The 18,707-nt window shown below is 44.8% G+C and overlaps 1 protein-coding gene across 3 annotated transcripts in view; it reads right to left on the bottom strand.

Annotated features, from left to right (window-relative positions):
- Positions 1-6,774: 6,774 nt before the first annotated feature.
- Positions 6,775-18,707, bottom strand: part of MICU1 (mitochondrial calcium uptake 1) — a 204,393-nt gene continuing 192,460 nt past the window's right edge. For all 3 annotated transcript variants that reach the window (XM_079137084.1, XM_079137086.1, XM_079137085.1), the window contains 2 exons: positions 9,009-9,098; positions 6,775-7,768 (listed from right to left, as the gene is read on the bottom strand). In XM_079137084.1, coding sequence (XP_078993210.1) covers positions 7,611-7,768; positions 9,009-9,098 — 248 coding nt within the window. In that variant the 3' untranslated portion in view covers positions 6,775-7,610. The remainder of the gene's footprint in view (positions 7,769-9,008; positions 9,099-18,707) is intronic.

The following is an 18,707-nucleotide window of genomic DNA, read 5'->3' as shown; positions in this document are numbered from 1 at the left end:
CATTTCTTAGCCCTTACATTAAGTGGACTTTTCACAGAGGATTTGTCAAGAGGCTACTACAATAAGCCAGATGAGAATGAGAAGGCTACTATTATAATCCAGAGGAGAATTAATGGGAACTTGGTTAAGTATGATGGTGGAAGTGGTGAGAAGTCATCAAATTCTAGATAAATTTTGAAGACACAATCGAAATGATTTTTGCTGATGCAGTAGATATAGAATGTGAGAGAAAGAGAGGACTCAAAAATCATTCCAGCATTTTTGGCTTGAGGAACTGGAAGAACTGATTTCCGTGTACTAAGACTGGGGAAACAGGGCAGACTATGAAAGGAGTAGTTTGTTAGGAAGAATAATGTATATTTGATTTAGGGCATGTTAAATTCGTGATGCCTTTTAGAATCAAGTGGACATGTAGATTAGAAGTTGTAAGCCAGGTATGGTGGTCCATGCTTGTAATCCCAGTGACTTGGGAGTCTGAGGTAGAGGATCACAGGTTCAAAGCCAGCCTCAGCAATTTAACAAAACTGTAAGCAATCTAGTGAGACCCTGTCTCAAAATTTAAAAAATAAAATGGACTAGGAATATGGCTCAGTGGTTAAGCATCCCTGAGGTCAATCCCTGGTGCCTCCCCCGACCAAAGAAAACTTGTACATATGTATAGTTTAGGAGAAAAGTTGTAGGGCTGAGGGTGTAGCTCTGTAGTTGAGAGCATGCGTAAGACTCTGGGTTCCATTCCCAGTGATGGGGTTGTGGGAGTAAAAATTTAGGGTCTGGAGTGAAGCCCAGTGGTAAAACCCTTCCATGCTTAACATATATGAGGTCCTGGTTTTGGTCCCCAGTACCACAAGAAGAGTGGGTGAGTTGTGAAGCTAGAAATATAGTTTAAAGCTATAGGACTAGATGCATCAAGGAAGTGAATCAGGATAGGGAAAAGTTGAGTCCAATTTCTGAGCCCTGTAACACCCCAGTATTTAGAGGTCTGGAACAGGAGACTGCAGGAAATGAGAACGTGAAAAAGTGACTTGTGGAGTAAGAATGTGAGTTATCTCAGAAGCCAACTGAAGCAAACATTTCAAGATTGCAAACTCTTATGACTCCTGGTGATAAAGAAATACACCTCTCCTTAAAAAGACAGCCCAGTTCTTACAGACAGAAAGCTAAGGTCTCTATAAATTGATAGGTCCCTAATGTGTTAATGGATAAATACTGGGACCCCTTTCAAACAGCCTCTTTGAGGTTTGTTGACCTAGGATTATAGAGTCCATCCTGTCCTTTCCTGCTGAGTATCATGAGGTCCCCTCTTCTATTTTCTACTGAGTGCCATGAGGCCCACTTCTGTTGATCACAAAGTACTTCAGTCTGTGAAGAGGGTACTCAAGTGGAAAAAAGAAGTCTGTAATTTCAGTGTGTTAAGGAACTAGATTGTGATTACACAGCTTCTGGCTGGTGAGCCCTCCCCACTTTCCCTGCAAAGCATATAAAGCAGGAAAGTCTTGTTTAAATTTCAAATCTGTAGTCAGTTCTTTGGCTTAGTTGGGCAGGGGTCTGTAATCAGCAGTGGCTGAGTGTGGGAGTGTTGTGTACATTCTTTATTTTTTTAATGTGGTGCTGAGAATTGAACCCAGTGCCTCATACATGCTAGGCAGGTGCTCTACCACTGAGCCACAACCCCAGTCCCCATTGTGTACATTCTTTTCCATTCTTCTTCCTTCCTCTGCTGGGCTTATAACCTGAGTTGCTTCTGGGCCTCAGTCAGTAGATTTTTTACCTCCCACTCTCCGGTACTAGGGATTGAACCCAGGGGTGCTCTACCACTACACTACCCCCAGCCCTTTTCAACATTTTTATTTTAAGACATGGGTTCGCTAAGTTGCCCATGCTGACCTCCAACTTGTGAGGTGGGAAGCCACCTCAGCCTCCTTAGTAACTTGGATTTCAGGGGTGTGCCACCATGTCTGGCTTGTTCTGTAGATTTTGTTTAAAAATGAAGCTGGTATGCCAGGGGTGACCTGAAATCATACTTTCTTCTAATGGTTGTTGAAATCAAGATATCATGACTTTGATGTAAGGGGAAAACTGGCAACTTCTATCCTGGTCATCTGGAATCATAGCATTTGTGGGAGGAGGAAGCTTAGTAAGTCCTTAGTTTCCACCTTCACAGATATCTAGAATGCATTGGAAAAGTGAATCTTAACAAAGAATCTCAGTATCTCTTCATTTTGCCCCTAAGCCTGAACACACCCTTGTAGTAGGTGACCATCAGCCTTCAGATTTCTGTCCTCTGGGGATACTTAGAATTCACAGTCTCATGGTAATGTGCTTCTCTCCCCCACAGTACTTTCCCCATCTCTGCCAAGATGCATCTCACCTCACCCCTGTCTTCCTGTCCTCCTTAATTATCTTTTCCATCTGTTCAAATCCAACTCATTCTCTAGGGCTCAGCTTAAATTCTCTGTGAGAGAGGATTAATTTAATAGTACATATGTCTATACTGGAAGCCAGACCCTGTGCAGAACTTTAGGGATTCAGAGACACACCACAAACAAGGACAGAATCAGACAGCTTCTAGATCTCAAGCTCAGTCTAATAGGGGAGATAGGAATTAAAAGAATAACAGGACAGTGTGGTAAGTACAACGATGGGATTGTGTGTAAACTCTAGGCGGCTAGAAGCGGGAGTTATTAGTTGTGTGTGCATGATTGGAAGGCTTTCAGCAGGAGCTGACAGCTGAGCCAAGGTGTGAAAGGGCCTTCGCCAGCCGCGCACTGTGGCACGTGCCTGTAATCTCAGTGACTTGGGAGGCTGAGGCAGGAGGATGATAAGTTCAAAGCCAGCCTCAGCAACTTAGCGAGACCCTGTCTCTAAATAAAAATATAAACAGGGGCTGAGGATGTGGCTCACTGATTAGGCGTCCTTGGGTTTAATCCCCAGTGCAAGAAAGAAAAAAGAAAGGGCCTTCTCCAGAAACATGCCCAGTTTTCAGTTCCCATAGCATTTAAGCCCGACCTGCCAAGGACGCTCACCTTCACTGCTCCGTGCAGTCCGTGTCCTTTGCTTGTGTGTCTGTTACACCCCGTGTCCAGCTAAAACGAGGGAGCTCCTCAGCACAGGGCCTGACACCTCACAGGGCTCAAGACTTGTGAACCAGTATAATCAGTGAACCGTAGAGGCAGATTTTTCTCCCCCAAAACTTTTATGCATGCCTGCCCTGGGCTAGCCAGGGGGATATGTTCCTTCTGCAGCTTTGGGCAGAATTGTCAAGGCAGTGGAACATCCCCCATTTCATGTCCTTTGCTCCAATGCTCACTAGCTCCTCAGTGCCCACTGCTGCTTCCAAATGTGACCCACCACTAAGGCCTCTTTTCAGAAAACTCCAGGCTCCGAAATATTTCCCTCAACACCCTTATATTAAATAATGGTATATGCTAGAAGACAGTGGAAGAAAGGGGATGGTGCATGTGTCACCTGTGGACGTGGGGTATAAGTCTGGGCCCTGCATGGACCTGGGTGTTCTACTTTCTCTCAAGCGGTAGTGGTTCCTGGGTTGTGTGACTGCAAGAACAGAAATTGCCCAGAATATCTCATAAAAAACAAAACAAACCAGATGTGGTGGTACCCATCTATAATTCCAACTCAGGAGGCTGAGATAGGAGGATGGCAAGTTTGAGGCCAGCTGACTGAGACTCTGTCTCAAAAAAAAAAAAAAAAAAAAAATTAAAAGAACTGGGGACATGGCTCAGCAGTAGAATGCCCCTGGGTTCAATTCTCAGTACTGGGGGAAGAAAACAACAACAACAACAACAACAACAAACGACTATGCTATGTAATGGTGTGATATCCCCCACAAGGCCTCCCCCATGGTTCCAGCCTTATAACTCCTTCCCAAAGGCAAGCCAGAGACTAGAATTTCTCTTTTCCAGGGTGGGTCATAGAAACACAGGTAGAACAATCTGGGACTTCTGATTGGCATTTGAAGGGTAGGGGACTGTCTTGTTGAGCCCTAAGCCTCTGGCATCTGACATCATCTCCAGGTAGATAATGTTGGAACTGAACTGAATTAGAGGACACCCAGCTGGTATCCTCTGCAGAACTGATGGCTTCCACTGCTGGTGGGAGAAATCCCCAGTGTCTTTTGAGGAACAGAAGTTTTCTGTTTTGTGAAAGTATAGTAGGAGAAAGTGAGTTTGAGTTGGTTTTTCTTCCAGATCCACTGAGCCGCCCTCTAAATGGAATACCATGCAACCATGAGAATGAGATTTCAGTGTATATACCTTTTTAATGTAAGTATCATTTTGGAACCATGTGAGTCTTTACCCATTAAAACAACCACAAAGCAAACCTAAACTTCACATCAAGGATGATGAAAATAATTCACCAAGAGTATGAATTACTAGCTAGATGTGGTGGTGCAAGCCTGTAATCCCAGCTACTGGGGAGGCTAAGGCAGAATAGCAAGTTCGAGGTCGGCCTGGGCAACTTAGGGAGACCTTTTATCAAAATCAACATAAAAAGGGGCTCAGTGGTAGAGTGCTCCTAGATTCAATCCCCAGTACCACACACACAAAAAAACAAACAAAAAAATCTAAGCCTCCCTTCCCCGTGGTCCAGTGAGTCCCTGCACTGAGCCTTCTTGCCAGCAGGTGGCACTTGAAGCCTGTAAACTAAACCACTTTGCTCGCTTTCTTTCCTTTGAGTTGCTGTGGAGCCCAGACACCCACAGGCGTGGGCTGCACTGGCTTGCAGAAGTGCCGGAGCCATGGAGCTGGCTCCCAGCTCCCAACAATCTTCCTTGTCTGCAAGTCCACTTATTGCCTGGACCTCTCCTTTTTCATAAGAGTCCCAAACAATTCCAGGGTATATATGTTTCAACTAGAGCTAAAACCAGGGCACTAAAGGCTATTAAGATAATTATTTTAAAGACCACGCACATCCTTAAGCCTCTCTTTTCTTAGTAGCAATCTTGCATATTCTCTCCGCTTGTCTTGGTGGATGCTGGGCCCAAGGACGAGGAGGCCCAGCAGACTGGGTCCTTGCTGAGTTGCTTCCCTCCTGAAGCCTTCCAGACAGACCTGGACTGAGCTTTGTTTTCTAGAGAGGTGAACAGCAACTTCAACTCAAGTCAAAGATGCCTGTGGGTGAGAGGAATTTGAGGCACTGAGTATCATTCTATCCAAGAGTTATTTGGATCTGTACTTTGTGGGTGACAATCTCACAAAAATGACAGAACCAAGGAGGGCTTCTTCAAGGAGGGGACAGCTTGAACTAAGTCTTGGAGGAGGGGAAAGTTCATTTTAAATAAGTATAAAAAACAATTTGAATAAAAAGCACAAAATCAGCTTTGTGTGTCCCCAAATGCTCCTGAGTGTGCCGCATGCCACCTTGCCTAAGAGCTTCCGTGGAGCACTGACTTTTGGGTACTTAGCTTATGCCTCTCCCTGTGCTTTTGTTTTGTTTTGGTTCTGGGAAATCAAAGAACCTAGGGGCACTTTATCAGTGAGCTACGTCCCCAGCCTCTTATTTTTTGAGATAGGGTCTTGCTAAATTGCTGAGGCTGGACTTCAACTTGGGGGATCCTCCTGCCTCAGTCTCCTAAATTGCTAGGATTACAAGTGTACATCACTGTGCCCAGTTCCCCTGCATATTTAACCCGTGTGGTTTTCACCTCTTCCTGGCTACCCCATCTCTTCCTCAGGCAATCTTAGGAGTGATGGATTCAGCTGGAATTGCATACACCCAATAGGTGATGCCCTTGACCCTGGTTCTCGAGATGTTGCAGGTAAGACCTTTACTTTGCCTGCCATGCTTTGGCTTTCAGCTTCAGAGCACCCAGACCAAGCAGCAGGTCTCTTCTGGTAGGAGAACGAGTGTCCCATGGAAGCTGTGAATAGGGCTTCCCTTTCAGACTGGAGAAGGGAGGATGGGGGAAAGTGATTTTGAGATTCTGGGACAAATTTTAAGAAATGCTCGTATTTTGCTGATGCCTCAGGCCCAGGGCAATGAGCAAGGTGAAGCTTAAGTGTGGACACCAGGGACAGCCCATGAGAGGCGAAGGTGGAAGACAGATGAGGCAGGAGAACAGCAGACTCCTTGGAGAAAGAATCTAATCTCCCAGAAAGGATGTTAGAAACGAGGCTGCTAAATTATTCTGGGCCAAGTGCCAGGCCCGGTAATTCCTTGTGGAGTCACAGGTACAGACGGAAGCCTCTACCCTGCGCTGGCTGGTGGGCACTCACCGCCTACACTCAGAGCCAGAGCACTGGGCTTCTGGTGTGGCGATTCTATTGGGTCGGCCATTTAGGAAGCACTACCTGGGGGCTGTGATAATTCTGGAGAGCTGAAGCAGAGGCTTTCCAACTCTGAAGGAACCTTAGAGCACATTTAGTTTAGCCTACCTATCATTTAACAGATGAGGGAATAGAGGGGAAATGATTTGCTCAACGCCACACTGAGTGGCGGAGTTGGGTTCATCATACAACACTGGTTGCTACGGATCTTAAAACATAGGGCCACCATATCAGATGACTCCTCACAAGCTCCACCACCCTCTCTCAGTTTTTCATTATGGAGGATGAATAATCAAGGGCTTTGGCTCAAAATGAAACGGTAGCCAAACTGGGCTGGGACATCCTTGCTTTTTGTTTGTGCCTCAAGTTGCCTTGTATGAGACTCTGGTAGGAAGAAAGCAGATCTGTTGCTAGTGGGATCTGACTAGTGGAAATGAAAAACGAAAAGGGCCCAGAGGATCTTAGAAGAAAGGAGACAGGATATGTTGGGGGTGGTTATTGCAAACTGTTATAATTAAGGTGATATTTTATGAGTGTTTAAGACAGAGGGCAGACAGGCTTTGGAGCAGGCCCTGGCTTTGGAGGCCCATCCTGGAGGGGAGATGGCTTACAGGGAACAGGAACTCGATCCTGCTATTCATAAAGCAAGGAGTCATGGTGGAGGCATCTTAGGGATCCTGAGAGGAAAAGGAGGGAGTGGAGAGTGTCATAAAGCAATTACTTTAAATTCAGAATCCTGCTGTGCTGCCACTCAGCACATGGACTTCCTGGACAGGTCTCAGAGCCACTCTGTCTGACACAGATCCTTCCTTTGGCCTGGGCTACGTGCCAGCTCAGGATGCCTAGGTCATCTTCATTATCATGCATCACAGACTTCCTTTTGCCTGCCAGAGATTTTTCTTAACCTGCATCTTAAAAACACCAACAGGAGGAAGAACTACAAATGTTCTTGCTAATATAATCCCACAGCAAAAATCAAGAACTGGATGCTTCCCAGGGTTGGCAGGTGTGTGGATGGTTCCCTGCTTTCTTTATCCACAGGGTGCTTGTATGGGTACTGCTGAAGAAGCTGAGGTCTGAGCCTTTAAGACTTGTTCATGTTTCTGAGAACTGACAGGAATAATCACTGGAAAGACTCAGAGCCTAGAAGAATACTGGGACAGAGGAGGGCGAGGAGAGGAAGCTGGCCGCATCCTGAGGTCACTTGCAGGAGGGAGGGAGCACTACTCCCAGAAGCAGCAGCACGAAGGGCTATGTTGAGGCTTGGCTCCAGGGGCCCAGGGTGCTTGGGGTGCAGAAGGTGGCCCCTCTTGTGGTTCTGGGTTACTATTTGGGCAAAGCGAAGTCCCAGGCAGTTTCCTGTGCACATTTCCACATGGCCTGCATAAGACGGGTGAAGCCCATGTCCTTGGGCTTCTCCAGGCCTCTCATCAGCCTCTGCTTCATGATGGAAACAAATTCCTTATTGCTCAGCTCCCCATTGCCTAGAGGAAGAAGCAAACACAACAGTCAGAGTGGAGGCCTTGGAACAAAGCCACTGAGAAAATTCCACCATTCACATAACATGTGGGTTCCAAAGCCCAGTGCATCCCACAGCCAAACTCAGTTCTCGGGGCTTAGGATGAACTAGTTTGCTCCTTCCTTGATGTTTCCTACTACAATTCAGTGACAGTTTAGTGTAGTGTGACAAAAGCTGAAGGAGCTTTTATCTGCCAGGTAATAAGCTGGTGTTTGTCCCCTTGAAATACTCCCAAGTTGTAGGAGAGACAAATAAACATCAACTGTGTGGTAAATGCTATTGTGAAGTAAACAGAGGACTACAGGGCACAGGGGAAGCAGTGTGGCTGCCGGAGGACCACAGTAGTGAGATACTGCTGGACAGAGGAGGGGGATGGCAAGTAGACTCAAGAGGCAGGCAGGAGACAGGTCCCCGGGGTCTGTATTCTTGCCTCTGTCTTTGCTCAGGGTAATTCTCCAGCTGGAATGCTTCTGCATCTCACTCTTCTCTACCTGGCCAATTCCTGTTCATCCTTTGTGATTTCACTCAGGGGACACTTTACTGATCTGTGTTTGCACTGCCCACAGCAGGCCTAGATATTCTTCCTCTGTTTCTCTTTATTCTCAACACCTGGCACGGGACCTGACATATACCATATTCTGTGTGGAATGTCTGTCTGTACCATCTTCTTTCTAGAGACACTGAAATATTTGAGTGCTCCTTATCTACCATGTAGCAAGTTGGGTCTAATATTTTTGTTTTCATTTGTATTTGTGTGTGTGTGTGTGTGTGTGTGTGTGTGGTACTTAACTCAGGGGTCCTCTACCACTGAACTATATCCCAGGCCCTTTTTATTTTTATTTTGAGACAGGGTCTTGCTAAGGCTGAGGCTGGCCTTGAATTTTCAATCCTTCACAAGCCTGAGTAGCTGGGATTACAGGTTTGTGGCTCTTTTTTTGTTAAGAAAATTACATTTATTAGGAGTGCAATCCAGGAAAGCAGATTCAAGCAATCTTGAAAATGTGCTCCCTGTTTAAGATCCGATGGTCATAAATTGAGGCCTGCAGGCAAACTGGAATTATAGGAAGTCATGGAAAATACAACTCAGGGCCAGGGGTTATATTTCTTGATCTGATGACACTGAGGGGTGAGCTAAGAGGTATGGGTTCACAATGTCCAGAGGGCAGTGACGCTCACTGCTCCTGACTCCAGAGAACCCCACTCACCATCACAGTCAAAGAGTGCAAACACCACATCGCACACATGGTCTGAGAGTTCCACTTTAGCCACTGTCCTGGCCACCTGTTGCATGGTCACTGAAAGAGGAAAGATGTTGAATTAGCACAGCAGAGGGACTTCCGTTTTGCTTCTCTGATAAACTGCTCAGTCAAAAAATTTTGATTGTATTTAAGTCATATTTAAAGAAATGAGAATTTGCCTTTTAACCCATAACTCCCTTTTCACCTCAGGTTCTATTATTTTCTACTGCTCCTGCACTTTAGGAGGTAAATTAAGAATGCCTGATATTAAATTCACAGAGACAGAAAGTAGATTACCAGGGGCTAAGGAGGTTAGAGGGGTTAAACTGTGCTTAGCGGGCACAGATTTTGTTTGGGATGATGGAAACATTTTGGAAGTAGTGGTGACGGTTGTATGACACTGTGAATGTGATGAATGCCATTGACTTGTATGTTTAAAAATGCTATTATATACATCACCTAAACATCAACTTGAAAAAAAAGTGAAAATTCACATTAATATTTAGAGATGGGATTCTGATAGCCTAGAGCAGGCCATGGCAACTTTTCTAATAAATTATCATCAGAAGAGTTTTTTAAAGCAACACCTGATATTGTAATAGTCTCCTTGCATTTCCCTCCTACTGGAAAAAAACATGACAGCAAAAAGTCAAGTACGTAACCAGGCAGCAAGAGGAAGGGGAGGCGGGAACAAGGAGGCTGATCTGCAATATGAGCATGAGAAAGCTTCACACTTCGGTTCCTAACAGACAGCAGAGTGAGCTCCTTGCCCTACTAGGTCCCTCTTCCCTACTGGCTCTGCATCAGTCACTGTCGAATTCCAACAGTGCCTCTTGGGGGAAGCAGTGGCCCCTGTCTCACTAGATCAGTATGCAGCTTAAAAAAATACACACAACTTTTTTTTTTTTTTGGCTTGGGTAGAAAATCTCTTTTCTCTTTATATTTTTTCTTTGACATTTACTGTTAAAATACTAGCAATCATGCAAGAATGGGGTTCTCATGAAACACAAGTCTGGAAGAACTAGGTAATTTCCACTGTCTTCTCTCTCATTATCCTCAAACTTGGTCTAGCTACACATACAAATGATGTTCTTGCTTACAGACACATTCCTTTTCTGTCTTTCCTGTAGTGCTGGGGATGGAACTTAGGGTTTTGCACATGCTACGGAAGCTTTCCACCACTAAGCTACACTCCCAGCCTTACAGACATACTCTTTAAAAACATTTTTTTTTTTACAGTTGTAGATGGACACAATTTTTATGTGGTGCTAAGGATCGAACCTTATGCTAGGCAAGCAGTCTACCACTGAGCTACAGCCCCAGTCCCAGACATATTCTTAAGTGAAGTAATGCTTGCCAGAAAGAAAAGGACTGATTTCTTTCAGTCAACTAGCAATGAAGTGCTCTCTATAAGCATCAGATTACACTAATCCAGAAGCAATATGAACCTAAATGAGGTCAGGGTGCCTTCTTTGCTTATTTCATTCCTATAATTTTGGTTCCCATTGCCAGCCTGTCTTGCCTTTTTTCTGCATTTCTCTCTCTCTTCACATCCATCACCTCCATACATTCACCACAGTGCCCCCAGGGTCAGCAGAGCAACGGGGAGGAGCAAGGCCTGGTTCCACTGCCAACTTGCTATGTGACCCTGGTGGAGTCACTTTGATCTCTTAAGATTTAATTTTCTTATATTCAAATAAGGAATGCCACAAGATAACTGCTGGGGTGGCTTAGTAACACAGAGAAGAGTTTACTGTGTTTTCCGGAGTGTGAGGGTGAGGACGTGGTGGAGGTATCCAGAAAGAGCTGAAGATCTTGTACTGGCAAATGGCAGAGAAAAGGACACTTGGCTGTTCAGGAGGGCAGGAGGAGCTCGTTTCCTCTTTCTGTAGCTTTGGGTTCACCATTCCTCTGCTGATGCAGGTTAAAGTGTAGGAAGAGTTCGTAGCCCTGGAACTAAAAGACAGGTGGCAGAGACTACGATGGATTTTCATGAGATGTATGCTGGGGAATCAACAAGACCACAGAGATCTAAGGTTTAGAAATTTAGCTCTGCAATTCTAGATACTTGATTTGGCTCAGGAAGAAATGATCCTTGCTAACTGCACTGCCTAGAGACATCAGAAAGCAAATAGATGAGAATAGCAATTGTTCAGAGAGTTAAAATGATGACAGCTGGTCATTACACTTCTCAGTGGAAAGATCAACTAAGGAAACTTAGTTCACCTCAGAAGACTGCTCAGTGACTTCAAACTGAGTCCCCAGCTGAATCACGCTCCACTGCCACACAAATGTGCCCTGAGAGGGGGATCAGAACCGGTTCTGTGCTGGACAAGTGCTTTTTGTTAACCATTTCTCTTTCTGCATGTCTCACCTCTCACTTTTTTTCTTTTGGTGGTATTGGAGTTTTAAACCAGGAACACCTTCATGAACTACACCCCCAGTCCTTTTTTATTTTATTTTGAGATAAGGTCTCACTAATGCCCAGGCTGGCCTTGAACTTGTGATTATCCTGCCTCAGCCTCCTGAGTCACTGGGATTACAGGTGCCACCACATCTGGATCAGCCTCACATGTTTAGCTGCCGTAACCAGCAGCGACCTTCTTTTTCTCCTAGCCACTTCTCCACCTCTCAGGGCAGAGTGCCTAATGGTGCTGGCACGGCACTGCAAGACTCCTCCTCACAAACATGGAGCTCATTCCTATAAATAAGCTATTAAATAATATTCAAGGATATCCGTGAAAGCACTTGATAGTATTTAGTGAAAAATTCATTAAAGTGGCATTAAGTGGCTGTAGAACAGGGACCTCTGGAGGCTGCAGCAAGAACGCCTCATTACAAACGACCTGTCTTCACAGAACAGCTACAGGTGATGTTCCATCTCAGACAGAGAGGGCGCTGGTGTCCTTTGTCCTCTAGGAGGAAAAACCAGGGCTGCCAAGTCACTGTGACTCAAACCACAGGATGGAACTGGCCAGGGAACAGCCCAGCTGGGGTGCCCTTTCACAGTCCAAGATCCTTGGATAGGCCCCCAGGGTGTGAATCGGCAGGAGGAAACAAACTAGCTAGCTGGTGAGCTGTCAAACTGGGAGCACTTGGGACAAGTGGGACGACAGCAGATTACAAGGCAAGTGCTTGACAGCTGGTCCTGAGAATTGGCTCATTCATACTGCTTCCAACATCTCTGAATCACAAAGCCATAATTAAATCACAGCAAGCAGAACAATCCCTTCCTCAGATCTTAACTTCCCCGTGCAGACCGGTTGTAGGTCTTGGAATTTTTGGCCTTCCCTACTCGTGGCTGTGATACTGTGAATTACATATTTGGTATTCTTCCCCATTTCCTGGCAGAAAACTCTGAAAAGTCTTGGAATCTCCAAAGTGGTGTATCTTTTTGTATAGTAATGAGATGACTGGTGGTTGACAGCCCCTAGGTGGCTTCAGCATGGTACAGTTGGTCACAGGAAAGATCAAGGCCTAATTAGGAGGTTGGGAACTTTCCGCTCCACTCTCCAACCTCTGGAGAGGAGAGAGGGCTGAAGGTTGAGGTGATCACCAATGAGCCATTATTCAATCAGTCATGCTGATGCAATGAAGTTAAAAATCCCCGAAGCCCAGGGTTCAAAGCATTTCCAATTGCAGAACATGGGCAGGTTCATGGAGGGTGGCACCCCTAGAAAGGTCATGGCAGCTCTGTGCTCCTTCTCCCAGGCCTCTCCTGTACATCTCTTCATCTGTATCATTTGAAATATCCTTTCTGATAAAGCAGTAAACATGTTTCCCCAGGTCCTGTGAGCTGCTCTTACAAAATTAGCCCTGAAGAGATGGATGTGGGAACTCTGATTTATAACTGGTAGGTAAAACTGGTAGGTAAAACTGGTAGGTAAAAGCATAGGTAAAACACATCTGGGGCTTGCAACTGACATCTGAAAGCAGGGGACAGTCCTGGAAGTCTGAGCCCTCAACCTGTGGCATCTGATGCTATCTCTAGATGGACAGCATCAGAATTAAATTAGCTGCTGTCTGCTATAAAACGGGTTGCTTACTTTCTGGTGGGGAGAAATCCTCACAGTCTGAGGTCACAAGAGTCTTCTGCATTGATTATTGTGGTGTCAGAGCAGAGGAAGCACTGTTTTTCCTACAGAATGTAGCTAACTGATGGTTGGGAGTCTAGTTCCTAATATGAAAGATGTCCACACGGAGAATGAAGGCACGGTGAAAAAGAGAAATCCTAGGTTTCCAAAGACTATGTATTCTTCTTGTATAAATATGCCCAGGTGCCTGAACAATAGGCATGGCATGAGATTTGGTGATTTCTATTAGATTGGGATTAAGGGGCAGGGTTTGTAGAAGCAGGCTCATTTGGCACTCAAAATTCTGGTACCATCTGGCTTTTTTTTTTTTTTTGTACTAGGGGATTGAACCCATAGGTGCTTAACCACTGAGCCACATCCCCAACTTTTTTATATTTTATATAGAGACAGGGTCTTGCTAAGATGCTGAGGCTGGCTTTGAACTTTCAATCCTCCTGCCTCAGCTTCCTAAGCCACTGGGATTAAAGGCATGTGCCACCACACCCAGCACTGGCTTTTTTTTTTTTTTTTGTGGTACTGGGGATTGAACCCAGGAGTATTCTACCGCTAAGCTACATCCCCAGCCCTTTTTATTTTTCACTTTGAGACAATGTCTCACCAAGTTGCCCGGGATGGACTCACACTTGTAAGCCTCCTGATTACCTGGGATTATAGGAATGGGCCACTGTGGCCAGCACCACCTGGTTTTCTGAAAAGCTCATGCAGAATCTGAGTTGTGCCAGGTCCCCAATTTACTCTCCGGTATGATCCATGACTGTATAATTCAAACAGTAGAAAGAAACCTGTGCTTGTGTGATATATCAGAAACTATGTTACATATAACTAGTCACCACAATAGTTGAGCAAGAGAGTTCTGGAGGGACAGGAGCTCATATGTCCACTTGGAATCAGAGAATCTTAGAACCAAAGAGAACTCAGAGAAATCCAGAGTTGTTAATAAGATGCCCAAGGTCACAAAGCGATAGGTAATGGAGATGGGTCTAGAATTAAGTCCAATATGCATTCCCTATTCACACTGGGTCCACTCAATCCCTTATATGGACAACACCAATTCCTCCATGAGTCTGTCCACCACCCTAAAGAGAAAGAGTTCAGATGAAAGAAAAGCCAAATTGGGGACTACTCAGTGCTTTTGGTCAAAGATGAATAACTGAATAGCTGGGAGTTGAGAGGGGCCAGCATTCGAGACTGGCCACAGATCTGAACACTCCATAAATGCAGACACCAGCATTCCCTTGGGAACTCGTACTGACAATTTCAGAGACAATTTAAGCAGCGACCCAATGAAAAGCACATATAATAAATGTGGCCCCAGGAGCTTTTCCCCAAAGCTGCCTCTGATGCATAGGTACAGCTTGGTACAGTGTGACCACTCAGGAGTGCCTGTCTCTCCCCAGCATAAAGTTGTCTGGAAAAGTGATCCAACATGTTGGGTTGACAGGCTCTAGCTGTGTGGCCATGTGATTATTCCTGCCTCAATGGACTACAGCAGAGAAAATCAAAAGCCAGCTTGTGACTGCAGAGGTGAAGTAAGGGGAGACATTCTGCCTCAGCCCTGGAAGGCTTGTGATAGATGTCTTAGTTTCTAGATAGCTTTGACTGGAACATGGGGGAGGATTTTTCCGTGAAGAGCATTGGTCTTTTCTTTGTATCTTCTTCTAAGATACTTTGGCAAATATGACACATGCATTTTAACCTGATTTTGGAGTGAGATGAGAAGAAAGGACAGCACTTAGGAGAACCAGCAATTTAAGGAGCCAGAGCAAGGGTGGCACTTGCTAGCCAGGTTCTGGTAGCATGCCCTTCTGCCAGAAGTAAAGGTTTGCCTTGTACCACTCTCCGTGAAAAAAAAAAAAAAAAAAAAAGCAATGGTACTGATAATGACACAATCCCTTTTTCTGCATGGTCCTTTTGAATCCCAGGCAGGTTCGTTTCCTCTGTGTGCTCAGACTGCCTGCCCATCAGAGGTGGTACTGCCAGTCCTGGCTTCTAATTTATGGCACACACCAGAGAAAACTTGTAGTCAAGTTTTCTGAACCTCAAAGCTTCATCATCCCAAATGATTGCTTCAGTGGGCTTACATGCTTAATTTGGTAAATCTAGTTTAGCAGTGAGATTTATTCTATCATTCAGTATTATATTGAGCTTCATTAAAAATCCTTATTACATCTTGTTTGCAAAGGGAAAAGAGTTTCTCCTCCTTTTTCTCTGGGGTGGGTGGGTGGAGGGGATAGGGTCTTGCTAAGTTGCTCAGGCTGGTCTCGAACTCCTGGGATCAAGTGATCCTCCCATCTCAGCATCCCAGTACTTGTAGTACTGGGACTACAAGTGCATCACTACATCTGGCTTTGGGCAAGTATTTCTACAATACCAAAGGATAGTCAATAATTTTGGGTGACACATGAGAGAACAAGCCCAATTTAGTATATTCCACTGAGACTGAGAAATGCATGAGAAATATCTGATTTATTAGCACATACAAATGGTTTAGTATGTAATATTATAGATTTAGTAGGAGATACACTTTGGATTTGAATTCTAAAGAAGTAAAAAGACAGACTGTTCTAGATTAGTGTGATGTAGGGTGGTTTTGGAAGAGTGTCTGTTTGAATAAGGTATGAGAAGAAAAGAAGAGCACTAAAGCCCAACTTGGGAGCTTAAACAGCAGATGCAAAGGGGACTGTGCCTGAGTAGAGGCACCTGTATTGCAAGTGAACTTTGATAATAAGCAAGTTCTTATCAGGAGAGACCAACTTACCATACTAACCTAATTTGCTTTTCTCTTTCTCAATCTTTAAGTATCCATTCTCTTAACTTTCAGAAAATTATTTTTGATTAGGCAATACATTCACCTGTTTCAGATTCAAATAATATAAAAAGGTAGAAGTCTCCATTCCAACCTTATCCCCCACATCACTTTGTTGTCCAGAGGCAAACAGTATCGCCAGTTCCTCTAGAAATATAGGGACAGAAAACCAAGTATTCTTCACCCTTTTCCTTTCCCACAGACATGTTGGTGTACCAAATACAGTCCAACTCTTTGGGGTGCTTATATAATTTTACTAAACTGTAATATATTCAAAGTGATATAATTAAGCCAGAATCAACCTTTAGAATGCTAAGTGACTTCAAATTTGGGAAAATGAACCAGGTCTCTGTAGAAAAAATGCCTCATAAAGCAAACATTTATTTCAGATTTTCAGCCTCCTTGCCTACATCATGAATAATATCACTTTAAAAACTGATGGCTTTGTTTTAAATGAATGGAATCCTGGCCATCACTCCTCTTCACATATAAATGTTTTTATAAAATGCAACGATGAACTGAAGCGTAGGGGCCTGCCTCCCACCAATTTTTAAAGAATTCATAAAACAGAATCTTTTCCTTTCATCATCTCTTCCCCACACATCTCTGAGGTATTCCCACCTCCTGCCTTCATGCTCTCAGTCTTGGCTGTCTGGGGGATTCTTATTTTGAACAGAAGGATTCTTGTTTCCCTCTATTTCTGCCATCACATTAAAGATTCCAGTCTCCTTCATGTTACTCTAGGTTCTTCCAGCAGCGTGGGCACCATGTTCTAAAGAGAACACTATGTGGAAGTTACTGAACCTGAATTTCTGCTCTACTTTTGTCATATGATCTGTGATGTGAGCAAGTCATTTTCCCTCATGTAGGTTAAAAACAATAAAGTAATTACAAGTTTAAACAAAATGATTTCTAAGCTCCCTTCCAGTTGAAAACTTTATGACTGCCATGTTATTATTTTTAGATAACATTGCAAAAGAGCTTAAATTGTTAAAATGTCCTTATCTTCAGAAGCCCTCAAAGAATAAAATTAAAAAGTGGGGATTTCTGGAATTATGGCTGGTGTGGTCGACAGAATTCTGGGGTGGCCCCCCATATTCCCACCTTGTGGTCCATACAGCCTGTATAATTCCCTCCCCTCAAGTGTGGGCAGGGTCTGTGAATGTGACAGAATATCACTCTGGTACTTAAGTTGCTTTATGTAGAAGAGGTGATGGCGTCACTCCCATAATTATGTTATGTAAGAACCCACGTTAGCAGGCTGGGGAGAGGAGCCTCCTGCTGGCTTTGAAGAAGTGTGCTGCCATGCTGTGAGAAGGCCACACGATGAGGACCTGTTGTGGCCTGTGGACAGCCAACAACCAACAAGGAAAAGGAGACCCCAATCCAACCACTGAAAGGAACTGAATCATGCCACCAACCTGGATGAGCTTGGAAGACCCTGAACTCCAGATGAAAATGCAGTCTTAATGCCATCTTGATCAGCCTTGTTAAGACCCTGAGCAGAGAGCCCAGTGGTGCTGCGTCCAAAGTCTTGACTTACTCTGAGATAACGGGAGTGGTACAATAGAAAGCCAACAGAGCTGGCCAGTGTTTATGTTTATGGTTGGGAATGTCCTTTTGGGGCTCAAGCCATACTGTATACAGAGCTGTCCTTATTTTTTAGGTGCAAGTACACTCTTCTGAAACTAAATTCTGAACTGTACAACTTGGATCTAAGAGAGGCACAAGACAAGGTCTAAGTTTTAAGTTTCCTAGTGAGAATATAAATTAAAACTGCCATCTTTCTTTTGGGAATTTAATAGCTTTTGCTCTGACTTCAAATATATCTGGATAATTACAGGTTAGTTTATTTTCATAGATTTGAACATAACTTCAAACTACAACATATCCCTTAAAACATTACTACATTCAGTAAAATGTTGACTTTGTTAAGTTACAGAAGTGAAAATCTAGATGAACCCTTGGAGATTTTTTAAAATTTCTTTTTAGATTTTGATAGACCTTTATTTTTATTCATTTATTTATATGTAGTGCCGAGAATCAAACCCAGTGCCTCACACATGCTAGGCAAGTGCTCTACCACTGAGCCACAACCCCAGCCCCTCTTGGAGATATTTAATATAACCCCCATTAGAAGATTAGGGGGGTTTCAAGATGGCGGACTAGAGGGTGGCTGCATTTCATGTTGCTCCAGGACTCAGGATTCAAAAAGAGGAGATATTGAGAGACTTGGGACCAACTCAAAGTGGCTGGGTGAGTCTCTCCTGTTGGGGAGGCATCCCGGGTGGGGCGGTAGTCCCGGAACGCAGGGAACTTTGTGAAGTAGAGTTGCCCAATAAGACATCCCTTCCCCCGCTGGAGCAGTGAACTCAGAGAACTGGGAGCATCATACAGGAGGCTGCTCAGCACAGCGCTGGGACTCGGAGCAACCCACTGGGGCTCTGGGCGGCTGCCCAGAGGAGGAGGCATGCGGCGGGTCACTTGGACTCAGAGTGAGTGCATGGGGCTCCAGGTGGCTGCTCAGAGGAGGGGCCGCACAGCCAGGCGATTAGGTACAGAGCATGGTCCCAGGACCTAGGAGGCTTCATGGTGGAAGAGCCGCACAGAGACAAGCTGAGGGGCGGAGTAAAGGTTCCAGGACTGCGGGCAGCTTCTCTGAGGAGAGGCAGCCTAAGAAGACTCGTCTGCGAAGGGTGAGGCTCCCAGGCCCAGGAGGTAGGTCCGGGCCCCTGGGAACGTTGCAGAGGAAGGCTGCCCAGCCCA

The sequence above is a fragment of the Sciurus vulgaris genome, assembly GCF_902686455.1.
Source record: "Sciurus vulgaris genome assembly, chromosome: 4".
NCBI lineage: Eukaryota > Metazoa > Chordata > Mammalia > Rodentia > Sciuridae > Sciurus > Sciurus vulgaris.
The sequence above is the reverse complement of the archived record's forward strand: the minus strand, read 5'-3'. Positions and strand labels throughout refer to the sequence as shown.